This window comes from Ruditapes philippinarum, unplaced genomic scaffold (genome assembly GCF_026571515.1).
Source record: "Ruditapes philippinarum isolate M1 unplaced genomic scaffold, ASM2657151v2 ctg5717_1_1_1_1, whole genome shotgun sequence".
Taxonomy (NCBI): Eukaryota; Metazoa; Mollusca; class Bivalvia; order Venerida; family Veneridae; genus Ruditapes; species Ruditapes philippinarum.
Window position 1 is genome coordinate 19,883 of NW_026863698.1, and position 18,490 is coordinate 38,372.

At 36.0% G+C, this 18,490-nt stretch overlaps 3 protein-coding genes across 5 annotated transcripts; 1 reads left to right on the forward strand and 2 right to left on the reverse strand.

The window, feature by feature from the left end:
* Positions 1-12: 12 nt before the first annotated feature.
* LOC132723071 (uncharacterized) lies at positions 13-3,706 on the reverse strand. 2 transcript variants are annotated; one of them, XM_060707730.1, is made up of 4 exons: positions 2,841-3,706; positions 2,045-2,367; positions 1,531-1,623; positions 13-812 (listed from the first exon to the last, which is right to left on the reverse strand). In XM_060707730.1, exons 1-4 carry the CDS (start codon positions 2,870-2,872, stop codon positions 142-144), a joined length of 1,119 nt encoding a protein of 372 aa, XP_060563713.1. In that variant the 5' UTR covers positions 2,873-3,706; the 3' UTR covers positions 13-141. The 2 variants fall into 2 exon arrangements, with proteins under 2 accessions (XP_060563713.1, XP_060563712.1); XM_060707729.1 differs by lacking the exon at positions 2,841-3,706 and having other exon boundaries at positions 2,045-2,791.
* LOC132723064 (putative nuclease HARBI1) lies at positions 2,979-4,221 on the forward strand. The gene is made up of 3 exons (XM_060707724.1): positions 2,979-3,029; positions 3,385-3,439; positions 3,701-4,221. Exons 1-3 carry the CDS (start codon positions 2,979-2,981, stop codon positions 4,219-4,221), a joined length of 627 nt encoding a protein of 208 aa, XP_060563707.1.
* A 6,199-nt stretch (positions 4,222-10,420) lies between these two features.
* LOC132723072 (uncharacterized) lies at positions 10,421-16,492 on the reverse strand. Of its 2 annotated transcripts, none has more exons than XM_060707731.1 (3): positions 14,706-16,492; positions 13,156-13,457; positions 10,421-10,782 (listed from the first exon to the last, which is right to left on the reverse strand). In XM_060707731.1, the coding sequence occupies exons 1-3, from the start codon at positions 14,768-14,770 to the stop codon at positions 10,466-10,468; spliced, it is 684 nt and encodes a 227-aa protein (XP_060563714.1). In that variant the 5' UTR covers positions 14,771-16,492; the 3' UTR covers positions 10,421-10,465. The 2 variants fall into 2 exon arrangements, with proteins under 2 accessions (XP_060563714.1, XP_060563715.1); XM_060707732.1 differs by lacking the exon at positions 14,706-16,492 and adding an exon at positions 13,865-14,693.
* Positions 16,493-18,490: the final 1,998 nt, after the last annotated feature.

An 18,490-nucleotide genomic window follows, 5' to 3' on the forward strand; every position in this document is an offset into this window, starting at 1 on the left:
TGATTCCTCTGTATCACTGAACAGAGGAGCATGAAGAAACAGAAAATATTCACTAGAAAAGTGACCCAAAGATTGCTCCTACAAATCTTCCATGTCTCTCTCCACTTCTGTCAAAAAACAAACCTTGTAAAGTGTTCACTCTTACTTGGATTTTGAAATAGCATTAACCAATTTATCAAAAAGTTCTAGTTTGCTTTTCTCATTTGCCATACGGTCTTCGTGCTGTTTGGTTAAAACTTCCATTAACTGTTTTTGTTCCTGCTTCATGTCATCACGCATCTCTTGTAGCATTTCAACAACTGCATCCTTGCGGTTATGCTTCACCTTTGGCTTCTTTGATGTTTGTTTTTCTACATCTTTCTCATCTTCTGTCTCTACAGAAGAGCTTTGAGTCTGAGGTGACTTGATGGAGCTGCTTACATACAATGGAGTAACATTGGGTCTGTACCCGTAAAAGTCCTGCAGTTCATGGAAGTAAGGGCATTCTTTTCGCTCATTGCCTGATTTCATGTTATGGTCAACTGTGTCCCTATACACTTTAGTAATATTTTTCCATTTCTGCTCGCACTGAGTAGCTGAATATGTACCATTTAACTTGGTTTCTTTGTTGATATCTGATGCAATAATGGACCAGATAGTTTTTTTCTTCAGTGAAGGTTTTCTGAAGTCAGCCTCGTGGTCTTGATGCAGGGCAATCAGCTTCAGGACTGCGGGTTTTGTCCAAACTTGTTTCTCAGACTTCATGTTTTCCGTAACAACATCTGGCTCAGCAGCATCTGTAGTCCCATCATGGCCATTCTGGCTTGTTGGTGCTATAAATAAAATCAGTCCTTCACCATGAAATAATAATGTGAGCATTTATGTGTGACTGAATACATTTGAAGTCAAGTTGTTTAACATTTTCGGTCAGACCACAATAATATGCGATTAACACTTGCAATATTTTTGTCACTATGACAACCACAATAACTTCAAAGCAGTCAAATGAAGGAATGGATGCTTATGCCGCACAGTAGTACAGCTTTTACCATCTGATCTTGATGGTATGGTTGTGTTTTTGGTTACTTAAAATAGTCAATTAAATCCGGAATGCAACGTGGTATACTGGATATTATATCCATCTTCATTTTTAAATAAACTATATAACTCCTTGAAGAAACTCCTTGCTATTGGTTAGCAAGTCATTTTTGACTGAGAATGATTATGCTGTTTGCTGGCAATACAGCGGCAGACACAAATACAGACAAGCTGAAGCTAATAGTTGAATTTGAAAGTTGATAGTATGATGCAAAAAAGCTCCGATAATCTACACAGATATATCAAGATAGTAATAATGCAAAAAAGCTAATGTGCTTAGACGAATGGCCACTTCTCCATTAACTGTCTGAAGAGATGTCGTTTGTAGCAAATGTTTATGATGACGGCAATTAAACCGATGATGTATATCAGACCATGACATAAGCTCTCCTAAGCTTTACTAGTATGTGACCAGCAGTGCTAATAAAAAATATGGCTGGAGATGTTACTTACCTACACCATCTGAAGAGGAAGATGTTAACCCAGTTGATCTAATCTCTGGCATTTCGCATGGTGTGCCTGTTCCCGACTCTGTATCTCTGTCATCTGTAATGGATTATGGAAAGATTTGTTTATGTCACTTTCAGTCATTGTATTACATGGTACAAAATGTAATATACATGCATATAGAGCTGGTAGTAGGACACATTTCTGTAAGGACCGTTAAGAAATGAAAATACTCAACACATGGAAGATTTCCACGTAAATTTATGAAACTTAATTATACAAGATTGCAGGGTATGTCATACATTCTACATAGAAAAAACAGTACCGCTGTTAGCTACAACCTTTTCTTAAATATGATACCCATTTCCATGTCTCAATCATGCCAAAATTTATTTATTGAAAATATCAACTTATTAAGACACTTCTGTACTGCTAGATCGTTTCAATGTTCAATACAAACTTTAATGGTCATTCGATCAATGTTTGGAAGGTCAATGTTAAACTCCAAGAAGTTAGATACCTGTATGATTTGTTGTAGTATGATTTGTTGTAGTGCATATGACTTTGTCAAACTCGTCCCAATCAATCAAGGTGCACAGCACCCAAGGATGTATCTCCTCGACTGCATCCTTACCAAGACCATTAAGGTTGTTCAGCACTCTCTGGAACACTGCGTTTGTATATTGCCGGACAATGACTGGAATGTCTGCTGGGTACATGCTGCTTTCCAGCTGTTCTCTATACTTTTCATCACATGCCAAATAACTCTTCAGAGTTTTTCTTGAGAGGTGTTGATGGAAACGTTCCGGGATGACACTGTGTAGAGGCCCAATAGCCATAACCCTGAAACATTTAAAAAAGGATCTGCCCTGTATGACATACATTTGTAGCCTACATGAGCGCTGATGAGTACACGACTGTCTGGGGTACGAAGGTTTACAGTCAAAATGCCCCCATTTTGGAAAATGAAATCATGTTTAAATACCTCTTTATAGTCAAATTTTTAAAATTAATGATTTAAAACGGATGGAAGTTGTTTTGATTGGAATGGGAGCGATTTAGGTCGCAAATTTGGACATTCTCACTTTTTGTGGGTGCCAAAATGGGGACGTTTTGACTTGGGGGCATTTTGACTTGCAACCGGGTACGAATTATCTTGAACGAATTTCAACATAGAATTGGTACAAATGTTCTTTGCCGATCGCAGAGAGTGCCTTTACAAAATGTTATTTTGTAACTGAGCCCACATACACAAACATACCATTTAAATAACATTGGCCTTTCGCCATAATTGACAAATTCTTATGTTTCTTTACCTGTTTCCATTTTCATCCACGAGGTCCGCCATTTTTTTTCCACAAGTGCACGTAATATCGGGTACATCAAACCGTACAAACCGCCTATGGGGGCAGTTTGGTCGGTTTTGCAAACCAGTAAGCGATTTTGGAAAACAAATGGTTCAAACCTTTTCTAGTTCAAAACCAGTTTTACGAAACAAATGGAAGGTTTGAAAACCCGGTTTCAAAAACCGAACTCAGTTTGTTGTCAACAAACGCGCCCTAGAAAGTAGGTAATATACATGAAAATCAGTGGCATAAAGTAGGACAAAGCAAAGGGATTTGAAAATGTCTTGCATTTAATCAATGCCAGACGTTTTATTATCAAAAAGTTAACTGACTAGAAAGAAGGTAATATACATAAAAATCAGTGGCATAAAGAAGTACAAAGCAAAGTTCACAATAATAATGAAACAAAATATAATAATCAGCAACAGCAATCAAGTATGATAATAATAATCAAGCAACGTCCAGCAGGACAATAGTGTTAATATAACAGTAAATAAGTGTGATAATATAACAGCAATCCAAGTATGATAATAAATCAGCAGGCAAGGTGGGTGGAGGGGAGGACAGAGGTAAAAGCGAGAAACTTGTCTGAAAAGCTTATGGCTCCTGTTCCGAAACAAAGAGCGCATTTGTTGCCGATAAACCAGTTCATGTTATAGGTTTGCAGTTTAGTGTTATTAGGATCAACCTGAAACCTGTTTAGTTTTAATCACCAAACTGTGGGTTTATCAAGTAAAAATGGTGGACAATGTATCCAGATATCTAATTTTAGAAGAATTAATGTGTTCTGAATACGATGACAATATTCTTTTGCTACAAAAAATAACCAGGAACACAGTTTGTAGCATGGCTGTTGCCACCACAACATTTAGAGAAAGAAAAAAAACGAATCCAGAACTATGTGGAGGGAGTATTGCCATATTATAGTGTTGATGATTTTAAGGACAGATTCCGAATCAGTAGGGAAACATTCGACTCGTTAGTAGAACAAATGATTCCATACATAGGTAAAGGGGAAATATGCGTTGAAAAGAAACTGCTAATATATGTCAAGTATATATCAACGCAACAGACGTATCAAGCTTTGGCAGATATATTTGGGGTATGCGAGTATTCTGTTCACAAATGCATTCATGAAATTTCAGAGAAAATTTGTAAACACTTGCTACCAGATTTAGTGAAATGGCCAGAGAAACGGACAGCTGATAGAACTGTAGATGGATTCCAGGAAATCAATGGTTTTCCAGGTGTCATTGGAGCGATTGATGGAAGTCATATCCCTATCCGCACCCCAACAGAATTCCCAGAAAACTATATTAACAGAAAAGGTTACCCTTCCTTGATACTTTAAGCAGTTTGCGACTGTAACCTTAAGTTTTTAGATGTATATCGCGGGTGGCCTGGGTCAGTGCACGATGCACGAGTCCTTAGAAATTCCCCGTTATTCAAGAGTGCTTCAGCAGCTGAAAGTGAAGAAATCTACATGTTTCCCATCAACACACATCTACTTGGAGATTCAGCCTATCCACTATCCAACAGGTTAATGGTACCTTTTAAGGACTTTGAAAACCTCAATGAAATCCAGAAAAGGTACAATTACAAACATAGTTCAACAAGAATCTGCATAGAAAGAGCTTTTGGAGCTCTGAAAGGACGCTTTCGCAGACTGAAATTTGTGGATCTGACAGACATCAAAGCTATTGTACATGTTGTACTAAGTTGTTGTTGTCTTCATCAACTTTGTCTGTACAACAGTGCTGAGGACATCCTAGAATTCATACAGGATAGCGCCGAGGACAACGAAGAGGTCAACAATTTTATGGACATTTGTAAAACATGTGCGTCAGCTGACGTGAAACGAAAAGCCATTGCCGACCTTTTGTAACTTTGAACAGTACATGCATTATGGTGTATACCAAGTGGCAGTATTATTTACAGATAAGATAATACATAACTGATTTAGTCAAAATTAAAAAGAAAACATTCATAAGCTGTGTTTCTCTTTTATTTAACTGAATGTTATAAACATAACAACACATGTAACAGAAAAGAAATTTTCTTAATTAATCTTGTACACTGTACACTTTTTCCTACAAGTCCTAAAAGTAAAATAAAGAATCTCCAATGAAAATATGATCAGTTGTGAAAAAAATCTAGAACAATATTAATTTCCACCTTCTCACATCTGAGATATAACTCACATGTCATAACTAAACATGTCTAAAAAAAGTATATGTCGAGTCAATTTACCCTAAAACTTTAAAAAAGACAAGGGCATTAAAAACTGTTAGCACAAACAAGGGTTCATCGTACGATTGTAGTTTCCACAATAATAAATGATCAAATAAAGCTCAAATAAAAACAAGTATACTTGAATTTCGAAACTGGTTTTCTTACAACAGGAAGTTTGTTTCCATCATTTAGCTGATATTTGCTAAAATGCAAATTCAGTCTATCTTAAAATATTAAAAGATATATAAGTTCTGTCTGCAAAGGTATTGGTATCAGCTACTGTGTACAACAACGATGAGTGCCAAGCATATCTTTACCATTTAAACTTGCGCTCTGCCCTGTGTCTGCATGACCTTGAACTGTTACAAGAATGGACCAATAAACACACGCCATTTCATTATGTTAAACATTTCTGCTAAATATCTTCAGGCAGTTAAGGTATTAGCACCCTAATGCATTACCTCCGCTTTGAAGATTATTCAAATAGGCTAGAACTACTGTTAACTACATTGAAAATGAGGGCCATGGGTTCAATCCACAGAAGGGTCAACTTTTTTTTTCTTTCTTTTTTTCTTTTAACATTATTTATGTATCTCTCATGTCCCATTTGGAAAGAAAAAAGTGTTTAATTTTGATTTTTAATTTATATAGGTATTTATTGGCTAAATTATGCTAAATATAGTAATAAATATGGTACCTGATATTTTCAAAGTGTAATATAATCAAAACTAGACGGTAAAAGTATTTCATATTTTACAAGATCAACCAATATACTTTTTTAAAAATTTAAAGAAACTTTGAAAACAGGCACTCATTTGGGTAAATTTTAAGATTTTTTAAAATTAGGCTCCCTAAGTAGAAAAATGGTCAGACACGTGGTAAAAATGGGTGGGGTAGGGTAACATTTTTATACAGATTTCATAAATTTTAAGTAGAAACCATAATTTTGCTTATTTTGATTGTTAGCTGAATGGTACTATTTGTTCTTACCAAAAAAATTAATGGGAAAACATTTTTCCATTAGAATGTTATTGCAGATTATTTAAAGGTTCCTACTTTCTAAAAAAGGGCCCTCATAACATCCTAGCTTGAGTTCAGAAAAGTGGCCATAACTTGATTTCCGTACGGTAAACTTTGTTTAAATTTTGCATACAGGTGTACTTTAAGGTATACATCTTACTTATGATGTCAATTTTTAGTTACTGATAGTGCCATTAGGGTCCTAATACCTTAAGAGAGATAAGGTGTGGAGACTTAACATATAACCATTGTAAAGTGGAAGTTTTGAAGCTTCAAGTACTATATTGAAAATTGTGTTCAGTATAGCTTAAAACTTGTACTTGCAGACATTATTCTCAATAGCAAATACACAAAATAAATTCAAAAAATCTTTTAAGCAGGGTTTAAAAGATTTGAAAGCTTAATTTACGACTCGGGCAGAAGTGGAGGCACACAAAGGGAAAAACACAATATATCGCCCTTAACAAGGCTTTTCAATGGGGCATTATTATAAATTTTCCATAGGTTTTGAAATTCCTAAAAAATCATTTTTAATTAATATTACTGCCAGTATGTTGATTTTCTTACAAAAAAAAACTAAAACGTCACAACAATTTTTACAGCATGTCAAGAAAACTTGCTTTATACATGTACCATACGTTTATAAAGAAGTTTTCCACCATACTATTAATAAAACCACGCAGAATTTCCTTCTTAAATCCTTTTTAAGGCCATTTTTGAAATGGAGCACAATTCATAACGGAATCATATTAAGTCTATGGCGCATTCTTTGCACGAAACACAAAATGACCAATTAAGTCAACAAAGTAGATATAAGAACACCTGGACCTTAAACTGGGCAAAAATTAGCAAACAAATTTGGCAGGTAATCTGCTGCCTAGTTGAAATGAAATGTTAGAACACTTTACAAACTAACCATCTTACTTTAACAAGAAAACTGAGTAAGGTTTTTATAAATTTCAAAACGCTAATGTCTGTTCCTCAGACAGAACTTCCAAATCAGAATGAATTAGCACATTAACAATCCAGCAAACTGATACTTAATCAAGTGATTGCGTACTACATGTTGATCATTTTCAAACAGGTGATACTGTTATATGTGTAAATTACTTTCAAATAAGTGATACTCTTCTTTATGTTGAGCATTTTTCAACAAGCTGTACTGTTCTAAGTGTTGAGCATTTTCAAGCAAGCCAATACCATTTTATGTGCTGAGCATATTAAAACGCAATCAGTTCTAGGTGCTGAGCTATTTAAAACAAGCAATACTGTTGTCCAGCTTTCTTAACTTCAATCTTTCAGTAATTTTGACAAAAGTTGAATTTTCTGTTTTTCAGTTGTCATTCTATCTTCATGTTGCTTATTATCTCAGTTATTAACTCCCTTTGCTCTTCTTTCATATCTTCTATTAACTGTATTACTGTATCGGTTTTGTTTTTTCTTGTTTTCTGCTTTTTTTTCTTGATTGGTGAACTACATGTAGAAGCTCCTGGTTCTTCACTACCTGTGCTAGATTCACTTCACAATGGAATGGAGTAACATTTGGTCTGTACCCATATATTTCTCCAATTTCTTTAAAGAAAGGGCATTCCTTTTTATCAGCACCAGCTTTTCGGTTATTATCAATTGTGTCTCTGTATGCTTTTGTCATGTTTTTCCATTTTTTGTTTCACACTGCTGCCATGTTACTGGTAACAGGTGTTCAGTAATTTTGTTTTTGCAATTTCTTGCCAAACTGTCTTTTTCTTAATAGCTGCTGGTTTCTGAAATTTTGCTTCATTTTTTTTATAAAGTGCTATTAACCTAAGAACAGCAGGTCTCGTCCACTGAAAACTTGGGCTTTGCAAATACTTCGTTCTGTGATACTGAAAATAAGTAAGACTTTTACAAATTTAAGTGATAGAGAAAGAAACTACATAGCCATTTCGGGGTTCACCTAAGCCTCAGGGACTTCTTTCTGTGGACCAAAATGTGGTTACAGAAAACTTATTGGTCCTTTAGACCTTTACCTTGCTTGGCCATCCTTAAAAATTACAGTTTTTTTGGTGCTCCAATTTGAAAAGGGTATAACAAGTTCACTTGTGCCCCAATTGTCTTACGTATGGTCCATTCATCCTGCTGCTTTACAAGCAAGGCATTGTGGAACTACTGGTAGTGACTAATAAGCTCTGACAAAGAGCTGTTCGTAAGACAGAGCGCTCGACTTTTCTAAGTGCTTGACACTAAATCAGAACTTTGCCAGTAAAAGGGGCTTAACTTAATAAAATAATTAATTCCCAGTTTTGGATTGTTTCGCCTGGTGTAGACTTTAAGTCAAAAGCTAAAAAAGGGCCATAAATCTGTCAAAAAATAACTTTAAAGTAGGGATTATCTGCCTTTTCTGGTATGGGTTCCCCTTTCGAGAGTGAACAAACTATTCCAATTTCCAAGTTTCAAGTGAATACCTTTGATAGTGTTTGAGAAAATGAATCGCCAGAAAAAATCACATGCAGACGCAGACCCACCCGCAGACGATCAAGTGACGACAATACCTTGACTTGTTTTTACGAAAAGTCGAGGTAAATAAAACACAAAATACAAATAATTTTTAGAGTTCTACCTCTTCTTAGAAACCAGTGATGGCAATTTTCTTTTAAAATCTGGTCATTTTATTAACCTTACAAAGCATATTTCTTTCTGCTGTTACCTATCTTTCAAGAAACTTGCACCTTGCTTTTAAGGCAAACTTAAGCTAGGGCTTCTAATTTGCCCACAATGACAAACAGATTCCCCTCTCAAAATCAGTTTTTTGGCCGGGTTGCACTGGTGCAAACCCGGGTTATAGTATGGGTGAATGTTGGGCGGCGGGGCGGTTGGCGGGCGGCGGGCGGGCGGGGCAAAAACTTCAGCAAACCACTTATCACAGCCTTTTAATATTTGGTATACAGCATCAACACATGGTCCCATGCTGTGGGATTCGATTTCAGGTCTGTCGCTAATCTACTTCCTGTTTGCTGACCTATTTAAATTTTCAACATTAATGGTTAATGGTAGGAAATTTTCGTAACAGTTTTCTCAGCAACTACTTATCACAGTCTTTTGATATTTTGTATACAGCATCAACACATGGTCCCATACTGTGGGATTCGATTTCAGGTCTGTCGCTGATCTACTTCCTGTTTGCTGATCTACTTAAATTTTCAACATTAATGGTCAATGGTACAAATTTTCGTAACAGTTTTCTCAGCAACTACTTATCACAGCCTTTTGATATTTTGTATACAGCATCAACACATGGTCCCATACTGTGGGATTTGATTTCAGGTCTGTCGCTCATCTGCTTCCTGTTTGCTGACTTTGTTAAATTTTCTACATTAATGGTCAATGGCAGGAAATTTTCGTAACAGTTTTCTCAGCAACTACTTATCACAGCCTTTTGATATTTGGTATACAGCATCAACACATGGTCCCATACTGTGGGATTCGATTTCAGGTCTGTCGCTCATCTACTTCCTGTTTGCCGACCTAGTTAAATTTTGGACATTAATGGTCAATGGTAGGAAATTTTCGTAACAGTTTTCTCAGCAACTACCTATCACAGCCTCTTGATATTTGGTTTACAGCATCAACACATGGTCCTATACCGTGGGATTAGATTTCAGGTCTGTTGCTCATCCACTTCCTGTTTGCCGACTTAGTTAAATTTTCTACATTAATGCTCAAAGGTAGGAAATTTTCGTAACAGTTTTCTCAGCAACTACTTATCACAGCCTCTTCATATTTGGCGTACAGCATAAACATATGGTCCTATACCGTGGGATTTGATTTCAGGTCTGTCGCTCATCCACTTCCTGTTTGCCGACTTAGTTAAATTTTCAACATTAATGGTCAATAGTAAGAAATTTTCGTAACAGTTTTCTCAGCATTTACTTATCACAGCCTTTTGATATTTGGTATACAGCATCAACACATGGTCTCATATCGTGGGATTTGATTTCAGGTCTGTCGCTCATCCACTTCCTGTTTGCCGACTTAGTTAAATTTTCTACATTTATTGTCAATGGTAGGAAATTTTCGTAACAGTTTTCTTGGCAACTACTTAACACAGCCTCTTGATATTTGGTATACAGCATTATCACATGGTCCCATACTGTGGGATTTGATTTCAGGTCTGTTGCTCATCCACTTCCTGTTTGCCGACTTAGTTAAATTTTGACATAATTAATGATCAATAGATAGGTAGGAAATTTTCGTAACAGTTTTCTCAGCAACTACTTACCACAGCTTCTTGATATGTGGTTCACAGCATTGACATGTGGTCCCATATTGTGGGATTCCATTTCAGGTCTGATGCTCATTACCAACTAAGTTAAATTTTCAACATGAATGGTCAAGACAGTGGTAGAAAATTTAAGTAACATCACAGCCTCATGATATTTTGTATACATATGCAACCCGGCCTTTTCTGTCTTTGACCCATTTTTTTGATTACCTTTTGCCTTGCAGCTTTCCGACAAAGTACCAGGTGGACTGTCATCTGTGGATGAGTTATGAGGTGGACTATCACCTGTGGATGAATTACGAGGTGGGGTGTCATCAGTGGATGAGTTACAAGGTGGATTGCCATCTGTGGAGTAGTAACCAGGTGGGCTGTCATTTGGTAAATTGGGCTTCTGGGTTTCTGTGTGAAATAAACAAATATTAACTCTATACAATCCCACTCAAGTATCTATACCTCATGTTTTCAATTAGGGATTTAGCCTCAAATCTATCTCAGAACTTTCGAAAGTATTTGTATATCGAGGGGAAATGAGGAAGAGATCTAAGTGCTTCTTTATTTATATGCACTTAGACCTCTTTCACATTCACCACTCGATATGTATCCTGGATATAACTATTTTTACTATCAAACAATAGAACTACAGACTGACTTGATCATGAAACTAAACCAAATGTGCTATATGTTTAGCATGTTTAGTTTAAAGATAGTTATTTTAAACTGATTGTAAACAAAAGCTCTTGCTTTTTAGCTCACCTGTCACAAAGTGACAGGGTGAGCTTTTGTGATCGCTTTTCGTCCGCCGTCCGTCCGTCCGTCGTCCGTCCGTCCGTCCGTAAACTTTTGCTTTAAATGACATCTCCTCATAAACCACTGAGCCAATTTCATCCAAACTTCACAGGAATGTTCCTTTGGTGGTCACCTTTAAAAATTATTCAAAGAATTTAATTCCATGCAGAACTCTGGTTGCCATGGCAACCAAAAGAAAAAACTTTTAATATCTTCTTTTAAAAAACCATAAGAGCTACAGCTTAGATATTTGGCATGAAACATCTTCTAGTGAGTGTCTACCAAGTTTGTTCAAATAAAAGCCCTGGGGTCAAAATTGGCCCCGCCCGGGGGGGTCATTGATTTTTCCTATATGCATATAGTAAAAACTTAAAAAATCTTCTTTTAAAGAACCCAAAGAGCTAGAGCTAAGATATTTAGCATGAAACATGTTCTAATGGGTGTCTACCAAGTTTGTTCAAATAAAAGCCCTGTGGTCAAAATTGGCCCCGCCCCTGGGGGTCATAGATTTTCCCTATATGCATATAGTAAAAACTTAAAAAATCTTCTTTTAAAGAACCGTAAGAGCTAGAGCTTAGATACTTGGCATGAAACATCTTCTAGTGAATGTCTACCAAGTTTGTTCAAATAAAAGCCCTGGGATCAAAATTGGCCCCGCCCCAGGGGGTCATTGATTTTCCCTATATGCATATAGTAAAAACTTAAAAATCTTCTTTTAAAGAACCCAAAGAGCTAGAGCTAAGATATTAAGCATGAAACATCTTCTAGTGAGTGTCTACCAAGTTTGTTCAAATTAAAGCCCTGGGGTCAAAATTGGCCCCGCCCCGGGGGTCATTGATTTTCCCTATATGCATATAGTAAAAACTTAAAAAATCTTCTTTTAAAGAACCCAAAGAGCTAGAGCTTAGATATTTGGCATGAAACATCTTCTAGTGAATGTCTATCAAGTTTGTTCAAATAAAAGCCCTGGGGTCAAAATTGACCCCGCCCCAGGGGGTCATAAATTTTCCCTATATGCATATAGTAAAAACTTAAAAATCTTCTTTTAAAGAACCCAAAGAGCTAGAGCTAAGATATTTAGCATGAAACATTTTCTAATGAGTGTCTACTAAGTTTGTTCAAATAAAAGCCCTGGGGTCAAAATTGGCCCCGCCCCAGGGGGTCATTGATTTTCCCTATATGCATATAGTAAAAACTTGAAAATCTTCTTTTAAAGAACTCAAAGAGCTAGAGCTAAGATATTTAGCATGAAACATGTTCTAATGGGTGTCTACCAAGTATGTTCAAATAAAAGCCCTGGGGTCAAAACTGGTCCGGGGGGGGGGTCATTGATTTTCCTTACATGTGTATAGCAAAAACTTAAAAATCTTCTTTGGAAAAACCCAAATAGCTAGAGTTTAGATATTAAGCATGAAACATCTTTAAATAAATATCTACAAAGTTTGTTAAAATAAACGCCCGGGGGTCAAAACTGGCCCTGTCCCAGGGGTGTCATTGTTTTTAACTATATGTGTATAGTAAAAACTTTAAAAATCTTCTTTTAAAAAAGCCAATGAGCTAGAACTTAGATGTTTAGCATGAAACATCTTCTTATGGGTGTCTACCAAGTCTGTTCAAATAAACAAATAAAAGCCCTTGGGTAAAAATTGACCCGGGGGTGGGGGGGGCCTATATACAGGTGAGCGACCTCAGGGCCATCATGGCCCTCTTGTATTCAATAACTTTTTGAAGTTCACATCAGTGACTCACTGTATGCTACTTTTGAAAAGGAACATTTAAATCGAAGTAGAAGGTGTCGTACAATAACAGTCAAAGCAGATGGCGAATCCATGTTTTGCATGTGGCTACAATCTACAAGTTCATGCTGCAAATAGTGCATACTGAGTGAGTTGGCACTAAAGCTAAGTAGGATATTGCTTTGGTGATTACCAAGTTGAAAGTGTTTAAAAGCTCTAACTGATAAGCAGTGGGTTTAACCTGACTAACCTTCAGCAGCCATGCAAATCCACCTGTCAAAATCATCCCAGTCAACCAAAGTGTTAACAACCCATGGATGTAATGCTTCAACTGCTTGCTTGCCAAGTTGATTTAAACGTTTTTGAACACCATCATACACTACTTCACTGTAGTTCTTTACTATGACGGGAATGTCAGCAGGCTCTACAGATTTTCTAAGTTCATTGCCGTAGGTTTCATTACAAGCCAAGTATGATTTCAATGTAGCTGGCGACAAATACCGATGAAACTGTATAGGCACGACTGTACATAACGGCCCAATTGCCATGATTCTGAAAATATAAGTAAATTTATCTGCAACAGTAATTTAATGAGGATATTAGAGGAAATATGTATTAAAATATATTTTAGGCCTCGCAGGTCAACGGCTGGTAAGTGTGACAGACCAGCATGTTAACACAAGCAAAGGTGTCAGTGCTTTTGACCCTGACCATCGAAAAATAACACTATTTTTAACCGACTGTTTCCTAGATAATACGCTATTACAAAAAGCATCGCTTTAATTATCTGGCATTTTCAGTGTCTGTAGTTATTTCACACCACCTAAAAATTAATTAACTGATTAATTGTAGGGGTGTAAGGATTCATCCATGCATCGCAATCCACTATTCAACTAATGTATGCATCACAAACAAAATGCCAATGGCCATACAAGGTGATGCAATATGTTTTTTTTTACCTTGCAATGCACCTTCATTATATGTGCACTATTGTTTATACAGAAAAGCACTTCAGGAAATGGAAATGTCAAACATATACTAATTGTGACTTGTCAGATTAAATAATGCGATGAATATTCCCATTATGATATCGTTGTCATCTTTCATTGCAATTTAGGCTGCGTGTGAGGTAGTAAGACCCTAGTTGACATACAACTTGTCATTTAAAAAAAATTGTCATTAAATGGTTATTAATAATTTATTACTCTTTTTCTAACACTGACATATATAGGTTAGGAATTGACTTCCAAGGATGACAGTAATTGTGATACGTATTGCATTGCCACTTAAATATTACAGTACATATCACAAAGTATTTTAGGGGTGTCTGTGGCCGGGTGGTTACCTTCACCTTTAAGCTTAATTCAATCACCATCTTTAATACCTTACATCAAAATATAATTTCTAAATAATAGCCTTAACTTACACATTTTGGGACTTCAATCTTTAGAAAATAATAATTCAACAGTTCAACGTAATTTATTACAAGACTGAGAGTGAGAAGTAAATTATTAAAGAATACTTAATTTCATCACATAAATAGCTACTTTTTAAATATTAAAACTAAAATATAGAAGAGAATATTTTGTGATATATGTTAAGTAGATCTCTACTTTGACTTTTTAATGCTGGGTACGTTGTGACTCGAGTACGTTTCGTCTATACTTCTAGATTATAAATGCAACATCACAAGTTATACTTATAAAGCATTATAAGCTGTGTCATACAACTTTGCAACTAATAAGTAACATTACTGTTCCGCTTAAAATGTTTAAAAAATTATGCTCATTTGTCAATTACCGATTTGAATTTTGGTCCAACATTCCTTCATGTTTGGCTGCCGCCATTTTTCCAGGAAAGTGCATGTATGTTCGGACAACCTTAACCGATCAAACTGCACCTGGAGGCAGTTTGGTCAGTTTGCTAAACCGGTTCTTGTTTCCGCTTCTAAAAACAACTAAAAAATCAGTTTTAGTTTAAGTGAAAAACTGAAAAACAAATGTAGGGTTTACAAAACGGGTTTGAAACCAAACTAAGTTTATCGGCAACAAATGCGCCCATTGTTGTACATGTATCCGAAAGCTATAAATAGAATGATGAGTTGATGACCTAAACATTCCGAAAATCTATTTATAGAGGGGTGTACTCCTATCGGAACATCCCGGTCTCTCCCGGTCTATTTTGACCGGGATTTACTAGTGACCGGCGAATAGTATCACACGTTTATTGTCCGGTCTCTCCCGGATTTGGAGTAGATGTTTGATATCGTTACAGAACAGAACAAATATTTTCCAAAACGAATGTTTGTCACTTAGTTTGGTTACAATAATTAATAAACACAGATAAACTCTAAAATTTATTGATTATTATTATACATAAACGTAATTCGAAAAAACAACAACAACAATAGCATGTTTCATTTTATCTATATGAGATAAAAACAATAAATATGTACAATCATTGAGAAAAAAGGTACATTTTTATGGTATTAATATGACACTATCAACTTTGAAACATTTTATTTAATTTGTTATTCGTGTTTAGTAAAGATGCCGAGGAATTTTCAAAGTTACAAATTAGATTATATGAATTATTCAATTGATTGATAATTTAAAAAATAATGAAGAAAAATACAAATGTACATGTACATTGTTTAAGAATAAGCAATATTATATCTTGAAAGATTAACCATAATTTACTGACTTTTTCCAGTTAAGTTCTGACTTATAATCATCGGTCAATATGACAATTGAATTCTTAAAATGTATTTTACAATTTAATAAAAAAAAGGGTAGAAAACGTAAAATCTAATATAATGATTATAAACGAAGCAGTAACGAATTATCGTTAAGTCGTTATACCCCTCAACTCCTAAGGTATACCGGCTTCTAATGTATCGGAATTGACGAGCTACCTAGTTAACTACTAACATGGCATCATGCGTGACATTGAAATTGAGAGCAGAATATCACCAAAGGGGTAAGCCAAAGGTGCCATTCCGTTTCGACGGTTGATAATATCAATGTTGCACATGCTTCCTTAATACATTTATTTTATTATAACAAACAAAATTAAGCACATAAATGTTTTAAAATGTTCCTGATAGTCAAAATGTCACTTTTTAGCTCACCTGTCACAAAGTGACAGGGTGAGCTTTTGTGATCGCTTTTCGTCCGGCGTCCGGCCGTCCGTCCGTCCGTAAACTTTTACTTTAAATGACATCTCCTCATAAACCACTAAGCCAATTTCATCCAAACTTCACAGGAATGTTCCTTTGGTGGTCACCTTTAAAAATTGTTCAAAGAATTTAATTCCATGCAGAACTCTGGTTGCCATGGCAACCGAAAGAAAAAACTTTAAATATCTTCTTTTAAAAAACCCTAAGAGCTAGAGCTTAGATATTTGGCATGAAAAAACTTCTAATGAGTGTCTACTAAGTTTGTTCAAATAAAAGCCCTGGGGTCAAAATTGGCCCCGCCCCAGGGGGTCTTTGATTTTCCCTATATGCATATAGTAAAAACTTAAAATATCTTCTTTTAAAGAACCCAAAGAGCTAGGGCTAAGATATTTAGCATGAAACATCTTCTAATGAGTGTCTACCAAGTTTGTTCAAATAAAAGCCCTGGGGTAAAAATTGGCCCCGCCCCAGGGGGTCATTGATTTTCCCTATATGCATATAGTAAAAACTTAAAAAGTCTTCTTTTAAAGAACTCAAAGAGCTTGAGCTAAGATCTTTAGCATGAAACATCTTCTAGTGAGTGTCTACCAAGTTTGTTCAAATAAAAGCCCTTGGGTCAAAATTGGCCCCGCCCCAGGGGGTCTTTGATTTTCCCTATATGCATATAGTAAAAACTTAAAATATCTTCTTTTAAAGAACCCAAAGAGCTAGGGCTAAGATATTTAGCATGAAATTTCTCTTAATGAGTGTCTACCAAGTTTTGTTCAAATGAAAAGCCCTGGGGTCAAAATTGGCCCGCCCAGGGGGTCATTGATTTTCTCTATATGCATATAGTAAAACTTAAAAAATCTTCTTTTAAAGAATTCAAAGAGCTAGAGCTAAGATATTTAGCATGAAACATCTTCTAATTGGTGTCTACAAAGTTTGTTCAAATAAAAGCCCTGGGGTCAAAATTGGCCCCGCCCCAGGGGGTCATTGATTTTCTCTATATGCATATAGTAAAAACTTAAAAAATCTTCTTTTAAAGAATTCAAAGAGCTAGAGCTAAGATATTTAGCATGAAACATCTTCTAATTGGTGTCTACAAAGTTTGTTCAAATAAAAGCCCTGGGGTCAAAATTGGCCCGGCCCGGGGGTCCTTGATTTTCCTTATATGTGTATAGCAAAAAGTTAAAAAATCTTCTTTGAAAAAACCCAAATAGCTGGAGTTTAGATATTAAGCATGAAACATCTTCTAGTGAGTGTCTACAAAGTTTGTTCAAATAAAAGCCCTGGAGTCAAAATTGGCCCCGCCCCGGGTGTTATTGATTTTCCTTATATTTGTACAGCAAAAACTTAAAAATCTTCTTTGTAAAAACCCAAATAGCTAGAGTTTAGATATTAAGCATGAAACATCTTCTAGTAATTGTCTACAATGTTTGTTCAAATAAAAGCCCTTGGGTCAAATTGGCCCCGCCCCAGGGGTGTCATTGGTTTAAACTATATTTGTATAGAAAAAAACTTAAAAATCTTCTTTAAAAAAAACCCCAATGAGCTAGAGCTTAGATGTTTAGCATGAAACATCTTCTTATGGGTGTCTACCAAGTTTGTTCAAATAAAAGCCCTGGGGTTAAAATTGGCCCTGCCAGAGGGGGGGGTATGGAAGGAGGGGGTAGATTGTTGTTTTTCATTATATGTGTGTAGTAAAAACTTAACATCGTGAAATATCTTCTAATGGGTGTCTTCCAAGTTTGTTCAAATAAAAGCCCTGGGGTTTAAACTGGCCCCGCTCCGGGTGCCTTTATACAGGTGAGCGACCTCAGGGCCATCATGGCCCTCTTGTTTATGGGGGGATGGGATTTTATTATTGTTGACATGGGTTCGAATATGGGTCACCTGTGGTCAAACATTAGGTCACATTCAGCCCAAATAAAATGGTATTGAGCTTGCATAATCAGGTGAGCGATATTTTAAAGGGCCATCATAGCCATGTACAATCATATCCATTATAATATAGCCACAGTCATTGTCTATTACCTTTCACAATAATTGTTGCATATACTTTAAATATGGTGATTTAATTTTTCATACAGAAGTATGGCCATCCAAAATGCCACCTGATATATTGCAATTGACTGACAAGATGACAATGATATAATTTGACATAAAGCTTGAATATACAAAATAAAGAAGTTGTTATACCCCCACAAACGAAGTTTAGGGGGGGGTATATAGGAGTCAGCTTGTCGGTCGGTCGGTCGGTCCGTCGGTCGGTCCACATCATGGTTTCCAGACGATAACTAGAGTTTGGAGTGAGGTATTGTAATCAAACTTGGTATATAGCAACCTTATGTGGAAACCCCGGTTGGTATTGCATCTGGACCCCCTGGGGCCAAGGTCAAGGTCACCGTTACTAAAAATAGAAAAA